Raw genomic sequence first — 12,077 nt, 5'->3', positions numbered from 1 at the left:
GGTTTGCCACTCTTTAAATTACTTTATAACAGGGACTTTAATAGGTTTGGGCTGGCATTGCTAAGCTACCTGGCCCCACACCAGCAATGTGGGGGTGTGAGTGGTGCCAGCTGGCTGGCATGCCCAGCTCCCTGCCAGGGCTGCATCCTCCACACCCCTGTTTGCCGTGATGCTTCTCCCGGTGATAACCCGCCTGAGCTGCTAACTCTCCTCCCCGCCACTGCCAGGTGGTTATCGCAGGGAATTATTCTGCTTGGGCTGTGAAATTGTTAAATTACCTGCCCAGACAGGGTGGTCACCTGCCGGGACATGATGAGTTCACCGGGCTGCGATGCTTTCTGCTGCGGTTCAGGTGCTGGGCTGTCCTGATGCGAGGCCAGGGCTTACTTTCTGTTTGCAAGAAAAGTAATATCACCTGCTGTGATAATAAATATATTACTGTAACGCCTAAACAAAAAATAAAAATACAAAAAGAATTAGTGGAAAGAGCATACTGTGTAAGGTGCAGCCCAGAGGACTGCCCACAACCCGCTGCGCAGACACTTGCACAGCAGCTGTGACCTTGGGGATGTTTTTATCTTGGGTTCCTGCAGACGCAAACTTGTACGATGCTGTCGATACACAGTCATTTCCTCTGAACAACTTTTGCATCTCTCAGCTGCTTTCAAGCAGAGCAGTCGGGAGGCCCCAGGGGTGCAAAGACTGCGGATGCTGCTGGAGGAGCGGCGGCAGCTTGAGCTCTTCTTCTGCAGGTCCTGGGCACTGAGGCTGGGTTTGCCCCGGGCACAGAAATTCTGAGCTGGGCTTGACCTCTAGCCACATGCAAATATGGGACCAAGCAGGGTGGGAGCACGACAATGTGGGGAGACAGAAGGCAAACCCAGGTAGAGATAAGGAAAATGAGTCCATCTAGCTCCACTGCCCGCGGGAGGGGAAAACGGGAGCAGCAACAGCAAGTGAAGCCCTAAGGCCTCTGTGTCAGTGTCTGGAGTTGCAAAGCCCCAGGACCAGATTTCCCAAATGCTCTCCTGGGTCAGCTGGCATTGTCCGGTCCCCAGCACCAGGTTTGGCCTCATCCAGCATCTCCTTCAGCTCCAACTGGGTCAGATGCTGAGGGCATCAAGGGCTGGTGACCCCCCGAGGGCATCCCTGGCAGTGCTGCGCAGGGTTAGCACAGGACTGTGTCCACGGCTGCGAAAGCAACTCCTTCCCCCTACCCGTTAAACAAACTCAACCTCTGCTTGGGCCTGTCGAGAAACAAAAATGCAAAAAATGCTATTTTTAAGGGAGACGTTTGGAAATGTGAGTTCATCCTCACTTCGAGCTGGGGCATGGACCCAGAGCACGGAGGAGATGCTGGGGTGGTCTGAAAGCCTCTGCATGGGGCTCAAGTCCACCTGCACCCATGAAAGCAAAGCTGTGGTAGGCATAAAAACTACCAGGTCTTTCCAGGCTCTCAGACATTTCTTTTCCAAAACCTTATTGGGGGGAAAAAAAAAAAAAAAAAAAAATATAGATGAAGCTCATTACACAATCCAGACTCATGCTTGGCAGCTTCCAGCATGGAGCTCTGAATTTCAGCACAAAAATGTGCAGCATGCTGCAAATCTGGGGATGGGGAGGAATAACACAGTGCTAAGTAGATTTAAAATATGACGGTGGGTGCAAAGGGGACCTGCGGTGGCTGAGGTCACCAAGAAGAGCCCCTGCAAGTTGGTGGCTCTTCACAGCAAGTTTGGCCACCACGGGTCCCCTTGCCCCCACCAGCCAGAGGAGATGCTCACGCTGCCCCGCTGGCGATGGGAAGCGGGGGTGGTGGAATAAAATTGGCAGATGAGAGCAAGCGAGGTCCTACGAAACAGCATGTTCAGTTTTCTTTCCAATTTTAACTTGTCCTTGACCTCTCTTCGCTCCTTCCCAGCAGGGCTGGCTCCGCTCTGTGCCCGCCCCAGCGCAGACAGATGTTTTTGGTGGTACTCACCCCACAGAAGCGGCATTTCCATCCCCGGTTGCTGCGGTAACACGTCGCCCTGGAAATACCTCGGCAGTGGTTTAGCCAACACCAAAGCAAACACATGAACCCGAGATGCTGGGGGTACCGAAGGGCGTCAGCAGCCCTATTCCCATCGCAACCACTGGGAGCGTGGCGTGCACACCCCGTGGGGCAGCTGAACGCTTGCCATGGGGTACAGGGACCCTTGGGGATTTTTTTCGAGAGGTAACACCCGTTTTCTCAATTGTGCCTCTGAAAGACATGCATGGTCCCAGCAGTGATGGTCCCCAGCCATCTGGGGACTGATGGAACATCAGGTGGGGAATCTGGGGGATTTTTGCCTTCACTGCTGTGTGCCGAGACAGCGCTGCATCCTCAGGAGCAGCTGGTACCGGGGACCAGTTTGAGGATCACCTCCAGACATGGTGGTGGTGGGCGCTGCCCCTTCTGCACCAACACTGGAGACCACTTCTGCACTTGGAAAGAGGAAACAAAGCAACGGCCCTTTCCAAAAATCAGCGTTTGCCTGGGTGTCCCACATCCCTCTTTGTAACCCCCTTTGGGTTACAAAGGTTTTGGGTTACCCTGTGCAGCAGCTTTCTCCTGCTCGTAGCACTGGGAAGGGGCACATGGGGCCACATCCCAGCAAAAAATGCACCATGGGCGGATGTTGCCATGAACCCAGATTTGCTCCAAAACATGACCCGCAGCTGTGTCAGGATTTTCCGCTCAAAACATGACCATGGGCAGAGTTCCGGGCAACGCAGAGATGGAAACGCATGGCCCTGAGGCCCTGTGCCACCTGCCAGAGGAGGCCAAGTTTTTTAATTATTACTTATTTAATAATTACTTCTTGTGGAGGTCATTGCAGGGCTTATTTAAACCTCCTCTCTCAGCTGGGGGAGATAAGGTGAGGACTATTCTGGATACAGTCAAAATTAGCACTGTTATTTGTATTCTTGTGCCCCAAGAGCGAATTAGCTGGTACTTTAAAAAATTCCCAACAGTCATATCATGCCACTCCTTTCATTTCGCCTTTGTCGTCCCATGCCAGAGACAAGCTCAGCTCCATTTCTAGTTTGGCTGCTCTGAAAACCCACAAGAAATCCTGATCTGGTGAGCACAGCTCCTTTTACGGCTGAAGAATGCCCTCAGGCACTCTGTACAGCTCCATGGGCTCCCAAATGTCCCCCAAATCAGCCAAAAATGGGGTAAGAAAAGCAGAAAAAAAATAAATTAATAAACCAACAAAAAAATATCCAACAAAAAAACCCAGAGCCATCCAGTAAAATTGCGTTTATTTCTGTAATTTCATAAGTATAAAACAGATCAGCCCAATATTGTGTGAACAGAGTGGATTGTATGGATGTGACCACAAGGAGCCTTCCCACGTCTTCACGGCACACCTGGCTATTTACAGTCGGACAAAGGACAGGATTTAGGAAGCAGAAATTTAGTGGAAAAATATCTCTCATATAATAAAATAGGAAACCTTGTTTCTTTCAATTCTACCCACGCCTCAGATAACACCCTCCCACCCCCCCCAAGATATAATGATTTACCTTTCGCTAGAAAGCACAAACTCAGAGATTTCTAGATTTGGCTGTTCAGGCATCTCATATAAAAAAAAGTAATCAGCATATTCCTGCATTGAAGCCACTGAAGGCACCCGCTGGCAGCTCAGCAGTCGCCCTCCTCTTGGTCCCAAGCGCCCGATCGACCCAGCTCAGACACCAGCCGAATTATCACCCATGTCCCCATCACTCCAGGTGCACACAGATTTAGGCTCCTTTAATGCCCCATTCATACCGAAAGCTGAACGGCACCAAGGGGACAGGTCCAGACAGCACAATTTACCCTGTGTGTCCCCTTCCTCACTGCAGCCCTGCAAAGCCTAACCCAACCTGTGCCATGCAAGCTCTGCACAGGGTGAAGCCCTTCTCCTTTGTCCCAAAAACCTGACCCCCCAGGCTGTCTCCCCGCCAGGGACAAGCCCTGCCAGAAATTGCCACTGCAGAAGTGGGGGAAAAAAAGCCCAGGTGGGACTGAACTGGGACAACTGCATCTCTGGCAGCATTTATACAAGGTGATGGCCATGCCAGGTATGGACCAAAAATCACAGTAAGTCTTAGAAGTTGGTACTGGGGACTCCTGTGTGTTTGAGTTTCAGGAGTGGTGATGCCAAGGTCACCGAACATCATGAACGTCTCCCGCCAACTGGGACAGCGTTAGCCTGAGCCCCTGCATGGCAATTATTTGATGAGTTTTGACAGAGCAGGACCCTGACTGGGAAGCAGCACCATTGACCTGACATACAAAGAGGGACCAAAAATTGCTGCTGAGTTTTCCTATTGCTCCTCTGGCTACTTCTGCCATCCACACCATGAGCAGAGACACCAGTTCAATCCCAGGTTTGATGCTCTTACAGGAAAGAAGTCCCTCAGCCCCTCCAGTAAAGCCTGTCCCTCCTACTCCTGACTTCTCCAGCACCTGGTGGTACCATCCAGCCTTGGCTGAGCAGAGCATCAGAAACACACGTACGACATCTTCACAATGCCAAAGTCTCAAACACACAAACCTCACGCAGACCCTGAGCCATACAGTGGCCACATGACAGAAATAAAACATAGGATGAAGTACTTCTTTGCTCTGAAGAGCAACTCTTTCTCCTTTTCCAACATCGCTTCAGACAGGATCACACACCGCAGGGGGGAAAAGCTCAATCGGCAACTGGCCACAACCACACAACATCCCAAAACAGCACAAAAGACTTTCCACAGCTGCTGCCCAAAGCTGACCCCCCTGCTTGCTCCAGGGATGTGGGACCCTCGCCTCCCGCCTTGGCTGTAACCCAGCACGGTGCCTGGCCCCTGAGAAAGGATTATAAAGTGCTCATGGACAACCGCGTGCTGCCATCCCGGCATGTCCTCCGCCGTGCGTCTCGCATCGCTGTTTCTGCGCAGGCAGAGGATCTGTCCCAGCAGATGCTAAAGGTGTTGCTGGAAAGACCTAAGTTTTATTTAAAAACTTTGAATATGCCAGGCAGCACCATCAAAATAAAACTAAAAAGGAAATAGTTCCTAAACTCTGTTGTCAAAAAAGCAAGGATCCTGGAGGCTTTGCCTCTAAGCTGTTTTTTTTAATAAGCTATTGGGCAAAACAGCCACTCAGTGTCCATCTCCCTTGTACTGCACACAGTCAGATGCCTCAGTAAGACATAAGACCCGATCCCAAAGCGATGGTCTCAGATCTGGGATCTCCAAGTTTGCACAAGAACGTGCTCCAGCCTGTAAAAGCGCCCAGCACGCTGCTGGTGGCATACATGCAATACATAACTACTCCGTGATTTATCCTGACCCTTCACCGAAGCATAAAGGAAAAATAATTAGATCTACTGATATTTTTCTACTTCGTTAAAATATTTGAACTATAAGCCTCTGTAATCAAAAAGCATGGAGTGCAACCTGTATTCCAAGTAATTAAAGGATGGGGTGAAAGAGAGAGACATGGTCAACCGTTCACAAGGGGAAATGGGGATGTGTCAACATGGTCCCTCCTAGCAAGGGGGATGCCTGCTCCAGGTAGCCTTAGTGCAGGTTTCCTGCACTATGTTCTAGGTAGATCTAGCGGCTTACAGTATAAAGGTAAATGCAATTTGCTGCTGCTGGAAAGAACAAGTCTTTGGCTGGGACACAGCTGTGGTTTCTTGCCCATGACGGCTTGGGTTTTGGTAACTCAAAATTGCAACCCAACGATTGCACAAACAGACTGGCATTGCCCGGGCTTGCAGCAGCATGGCACCTCCGCCAATGATAAAATAACAGCAACTTGGCATCTCTATCAACAATAAGATAACAAACTCAGCATCTCTTCAAATCGCTGTTCTGTTAGTGGGTTCAGAAGGATGCCTGCTACAACCGCCCCCACCTCTCTGCTGTCAGGTGAGACTAAGCAAAAATTACCAGCAGGAATTTAATAGCAAGTTAAAATTTCATGATTTCATCTCTGCTCCGAAACAGAACTCTTACTTTTTTTTTTTTCCTTTTAAGTCTCCTTACTTTAGAGACTCCCATCCATTATTCAGTACTCATTAGTGGGACCTTTACACAAGAAACTCCTCCACACACCTACATATCTGGGTAAAATTAATAATCCTACACCAGACCTTAAGCCCAGGGAAACCAGTGTAACTCAGGTGGTGCAATATGGAGTGGATGGATCAAGCAGGTCCCCACAAGCACGGTGGACCGAGGCCACCACATCCCAAGGAGATGCCATTGGGCAGCTGAAAGTCCCACTGGACCCTACGAATGGGGCTGGGATGCTCTGCATCTGGTCCAGCCTCTCCCAAACTGGTTTTCAGCCTCAGGGAAACACAGAAGCCATTTCCTCTGAAGTCACTGAGCTGATACTGGATTAAATTCCCGCTGGTTCTTTTCCTGCACAGACAGCTGAGATGATCTGTACTAAATAGGGTGCAATCCACCCTTTTGGGGAAGGGCAAATCATGGGTCTACAGCGTTAGTCTTACTGAAGCCTTATTTTGAAGGCTCAAGCAGTACCTGGGTCATGCCCTGGTCCTCTGCGCCAGGGTGAGTATGATCCATGGTGAAAATCTTTAAAGAGGAATTGGTTGCCCCATGGGATCACCAATTAAATCAATTAGACGTAACACATTTGAAAAATAAAACTTCTTCAAGACAAAGTATAATAATATCTTAAAAAAAAATCAGCAACAATGTTCTAACCACAGAGTATCTATAAAGATCTTTTTAAAGAGCTCCATATTAAAATTCCTTGAATACATTATATATTAAATACAGTAACAACATTTCATGCAAGGTTTTCTGTACAATTAAATCAGCTCAGTAGTATAACAATTCTGTACATTCCCATTGGTCTGGGGGCTCTGCTCATCTTCAATGCTGGTGATGGAGAAAAGAAAGGAGGGATGATATTTGGCACCTACTGTACAGAGGAAGAGTAGCTCTTGCCCAGGTGAAAGAGAAACAGAAAAGCATTGGAAGCTTTTAAGAGGCGAAAAAGTAAAAGAAAAAAACCCAACAGCAAAGGAGCAAAATGCTATCCAAACCCCTGGCTCTAGTGCTGTTGCTGGAATTCAAGAGAAAGGAAAGATACAGGGTCTGGCTAACTAAATATCATCAGGATGGATCATAGGGGAATGTGAGGGAAACAGGAGGGAGGATTTGGAGAGCTGGAGAAGAAATCACCTGCTATCAGCTTCTCAGCTGACACAGCGTGATAGAGAAAGATCAATTTACTGGATCCCAAAATCCACTCCTGATCCACAAACTCTCGCTGCACCCTGTGTCACTCCTGCTGCAGAAAAATCCCAGGAGGATAAAATAAAGTTGGTGCCTTATGAAAAGGGATGCCACAACAAACACCGTTCGTGGAGAAGGACTACATTATGTACAAGCATACATTCATTCCCGTCTCAAAGGCAGATCACCGGTGTCAAGGATGTCCTGTGCAAGACAGCGATGTCCTCCAAAGCAGAGGACACGAACTCATGGACATGCTCCTAAGGACCTAAGCTCTACTCCTGCTAGGGAAATAGTTAAAAATCAACTGAGGAAAGAAAGTGTGACCAGGACGGAGCAGTAGACATGAGGAATGCAAAGTCGGTCATCCCTATGCTCTGCTTTAGATGGTTGCCCCTGCGAGGAAGAGGGCTACGGCTTAAATAGCGCAGATGGGATCTAACGAGACGCCGGATGGAGGAGAACAGACAAGACTATGTCATGCTTTGGTGTCAGATGAGCCTGAGAAGGTGCGGGGCTTCCCACAACACGGGGAACAAACGGGACAGTGTGATAAATAGGGAGAACTTCACCTTCCACTGCATGCACCCGACCTCGGCATAGAAACACACATCCGCGAGATCCACTCCACCGGCGGTCACGCCGCAAAGTGATTTTCAGCTGCTGCAGCCCGCAGGCGCTGCGGCCACCGCAGCAGAGCGCAGCAGCCGCAGCGATGCACCCACCGGCACTGCGGACGTCACCGAGGGTCGGCCACCCCAATCCATGGCCCCTCGCATCCCTCCCCTGCCCTCACCCACCACCAAGTCCTTCCCAGGCCCGTGAGCTGCCCTCGCGCATCCCACCTCGCTGGGGGATGCGGCCTCCCACCCGCGCTCAGTGTATTGCCTAAAATCCCCACTCCCCGCCTTGATCTCCCATGAAGGATGCCTTGCCTGAGCTCACCTGGTCAGGGTGAAAATTGGAAAGAGGGTCTCAAATTTTGCAGGAACAAATCCCCAGAGAACCACGTTACGACAACCCAGGTTCACACAGCTCTGTCCCCAAACCCTATGCCAGCTGTCCAGTAATTGCACTCTTATGTACAGGAAAAAGAAAGCTACGAAACAAAACAAAATCAGTATTTTTCTTTTCGACGATTCACCCGCATTTGTCTGATAGTCGGACACATGCATGTCCTGCTGGCTTCTAGCGATGGTCACGCATGCAAGACTTCAGTCCGAGTTACAAGTTAGGGATCCTTTAGTTAGGAGTGTTTCCTTCGTGTCATTCATTTCTTGTCCTCTTCTCCTGAAACGAAGGGAAAAAAGAGAAGAAAAAGTACTGGTTAGAGTTCAAAAGCAAAACAGCTCCGTTTTTGTTATCAAGAGAGGTTGCTCCTGGGTTGATCCCAGAAGGGACCTGGGATCCCATCTGCACAGAGCTGGCCCAACTGCAGCCGCGGCAGCTCAGGCTGCACGAGGAGGAGGATGCTGGTCCCCGGGCGAGGAAGGGCTTGGCACGCTCAGCCTGCGGGAGGTAGGAAAATGGATGAGTAGGAGCCATGCAGGCAGGAACAGCGGGAAGGCGAGCAGGCTGGGATCCCTCGTTATCACTCCTAACGAGAGCATCAGGCAGCACCCAGGGAAAGGCAGCGGCGCAGAGAGGAGGAAGCTCACAGCATCCCACCACCCATCCCAAAGCCCTATCCCTGTCACAGCCAGATAGATGGATGCTGCTCCATGGGCTGACACCACATACACACATTTTATATACATATATATTTACATCCATATATACCTCTGGAACAACTAGCAAGGACCAGTCTACCCATTACAGTCGCTGTCCCAGCCCAGGGCGGCCCTCCTCCCACCCTACTGATGGATGGAGTTGGACATGAAAGGTAACAGGCAACACATGACCTGAGGGAAAGCTACGGTGTTTAGCTTGAACTCGGTGTGAGCAGCCTTGAAATCCCTGCCAGAGCTCGATTCACACCAAGTAGATCCCCAATTTTCAAGCAGTCGACAGCAGTGTGCCCAGCCCCCTGAGGCAGCAGCTACTCTTCAGCCCAGGGCTGGGAAAGACCCTGCTATCAGCTCAGTCTGCCCAGAACAGGGTTTTTTCTTAAGAAAAAACACCCACAAGGCAGCACTTTCTAAGAAGAGCTAGAAAAATCACTTATCGTGAATCTTTCAACCGTATTTCTCTGGCTTTCATCGCTGCACACATCACCAAACACATCTCGCAGAGGACCGCCGTTACTGTGCTCGTGATAAATAGGGGTCCTGCCTGGGGTTACCAGCACGGCTCTGCGCCTGCTGCCAACCCTAGTGACGACAAGCTTCCAGGGGAATTAATAAATAACAGGGGAGAGAGAGGGAAAAAAAAAACCAAAACTTTTTCACAACTTCTGCCAAAATTTCTTTCCAGTGCTGGCTGGAGAGCCCAGCCCTCATGTCCTGAGATAAAATTGATTGCTGCGATGCCAGCATCCCTTTGGATGACCTCCGCGCCGCGGGCTTCACAGCAAAGCAGGGATGCTGGCGACCGCGCTGTACGAAGTCTCGTGGCAATAATCAAAATTCATCTCCTCTGTGTTGCAGGGGTGTCTCCTCAGCAGCTCTGGCAGCTGAACAGCCCCCACCACATGACACACCGGTGGTTATTTGCCAGTCACGTCGCTTTCCCTAAATGCTTCACCCTGCGGTTGTGCAAACGGGGGTGGCCACGCCGTACAGAGACAGGGAAAGGACACGGCTGCAGCACTGACAGCGAGCATTTAACCACGGCGGATGCTCTTCAAAATGTTAGTCTCGGGCCTCTAAGTAACCCCCCCAGCACAGAGAGAGGTGTTTCCATGAGAACTGCAGTCAGCCAAGGGTCTGGCACCCACTTAGCTTTAATAGGGGTGCAGGTCCCTCCACGCCGGTGTCTGGCTCTCCTCTCCGCACGCTGGTGGCAGGAGCAGGGGGGATGCGGGGACCTGTTTGCAGGAATGATGGGGCGATCGCAATCCATCTCGATCCTGCCTCACACCAAATTTCCCAGAGGTGTCACAGCCCTTGAACTCTTGCAACCCTGCAACCGATCAACGCGAGCTCATCTCCTGCAAAATCTGCTCCCCGCCAGGACCGCCAAGGCTTTTGGGGAGGTTTTTCCTTATTGCTTTTGACTTTCCTCTTAACGGGTTCCCGTAAAAGGTGATGCTGGAGGGATGCAGGCTGCAGCCGCCAGCCCGGATCACTCCCTCCACCGAGGGAAACGCTGCAGCCCTTGTAGCTCTGAAAATTGCACATCTCCCCCATTGCAGCAGGGCACCCCGAGCTTCAACCAAGACCCCAGACCCCAGGAGAAAAGCGAAATGGAAATCCTCCTCCCATCCCTTTGGAATACCAGGACTTCAGCACTGAGAGCTTCCCTCTGCTCTTCCATTTCTAAAGCATGACCCAGGCACGCACACAAAAAAAAACAGGAGAGAGGGGGAAATGAAAAGAAAAATAAAAAGCAAGGCAGCAGAGCTGCAAAATCTCATCTGGAGACATTCCGGCACTGAAAGGTACGGCACCACTCTCCTTCAGAGCATCCCGCAGCTCAAGCGAACGACTTGGCCCATGGGGACACATTCCTCCCCTGGCGCCAGCGCCCAGCCAAGGTAGCTCCACGCAGAGATTACCCTACAAGGGCAGGCCAGGGCTGCGGGCGCTCGCTCCCGGCTCTCTGCCGCGCCGGGGAGAGGGATGCCTGCCTTCTCCGCAGGGAAAGCGGGTGGTTGTGGCAGCCCCTGTGTCCCCAGGGGGTGTTTCGAGGGGCTGCCCTCATCCCCAGGTGCGGATGCACGGGGGAGATGAAGGCGAGCGGCTCCTTTTCGCTATGTGCTGGAGGCTTTTTGTGAAGGGACACGGAGATTTTGGTCCCTGCAGATTTGGGGCTGTCTCGGAGGGATGCGGAGCCCTGGCAGGGAGCGTGACGCACTTGTCACCGCACAGCCACCTCTGCCAGCTGCTCTCCGCTGGGAGGATGTTAAAGCATAAAGCCGATACCGACTTTGCAGATAAGCAGCCAAATCTCCCTCAGTGGAGATGCTCACCCAAGGGTGCAGTCTCACCTGCACATCAGCGGCAGGGAGCTACGGGACACCGTGGGGGGACAGGTACCCAGCGGCGCGGCCACCGCCTCGCAGCTCCTGCAAAATCACCTGGGGACTGCCGTCCTCACCAGGCGTAAGGACAAACAGCTGCATAAATGCTCATCTGCCACAAAACACGCCAAGACAATTCTCGTGCATCGAAACTTCTGCTTTTCAGTGACGCTGCTGCTGTCAGGGCGGTTGCGCAGCTGTGTTGCAGAAAGCACCCGCTTCTTGACTTGTCCCTGTTTTTACCATGGCGCAGGTGAGAAATGGTGAAGCCCAAGCACTCCGGCAGGGCCTGCTGCTTCAGGTGCTGAAAACAAGTGAAAACACCACGGTGGCAACACCGATACCTGCGATGGGTTTGCTTTGAGATGGTGAAGATGAGGAGGCCCAGGGATGGTGCAGGAAGGCAGGAGGGGAGCAGGGTGGCCACGGCAGTGGGCTGACGGCGCACGGAGGGACACAAGCACCAGGGTTGTTTCGGGGAGCTGTCTGGGTTTGGTACCTTTCGAGAATCACTCAGAAAAGAGACTTCTGCAAGGTCTTGGCACAGATGCCTGGAAACCTTCCTCCTGCGTGCCACGGGGCTCAGAAAGAGCAATACACTTAAATGCATAGAGCATGGCAAATATTAAAAATACTAGGGCAAGAGGTCCTGGAGGGTGGTCAGTCCCTGTGAGCCTGC

At 51.3% G+C, this 12,077-nt stretch overlaps 1 protein-coding gene across 1 annotated transcript in view; it reads right to left on the bottom strand.

Annotated features, from left to right (window-relative positions):
• Nucleotides 1-3,274: 3,274 nt before the first annotated feature.
• Nucleotides 3,275-12,077, bottom strand: part of ATP2A3 (ATPase sarcoplasmic/endoplasmic reticulum Ca2+ transporting 3) — a 57,426-nt gene continuing 48,623 nt past the window's right edge. Inside the window, 1 exon segment of the mRNA XM_075032491.1 lies at nt 3,275-8,568. Within this exon segment, the coding sequence (XP_074888592.1) occupies nt 8,545-8,568 (24 nt within the window). The 3' untranslated portion in view covers nt 3,275-8,544.

This window comes from Buteo buteo, chromosome 7 (assembly GCF_964188355.1).
Source record: "Buteo buteo chromosome 7, bButBut1.hap1.1, whole genome shotgun sequence".
Classification (NCBI taxonomy): domain Eukaryota; kingdom Metazoa; phylum Chordata; class Aves; order Accipitriformes; family Accipitridae; genus Buteo; species Buteo buteo.
Note: the sequence above shows the minus strand (reverse complement) of the source record. Positions and strands in the feature narration are given on the sequence as shown.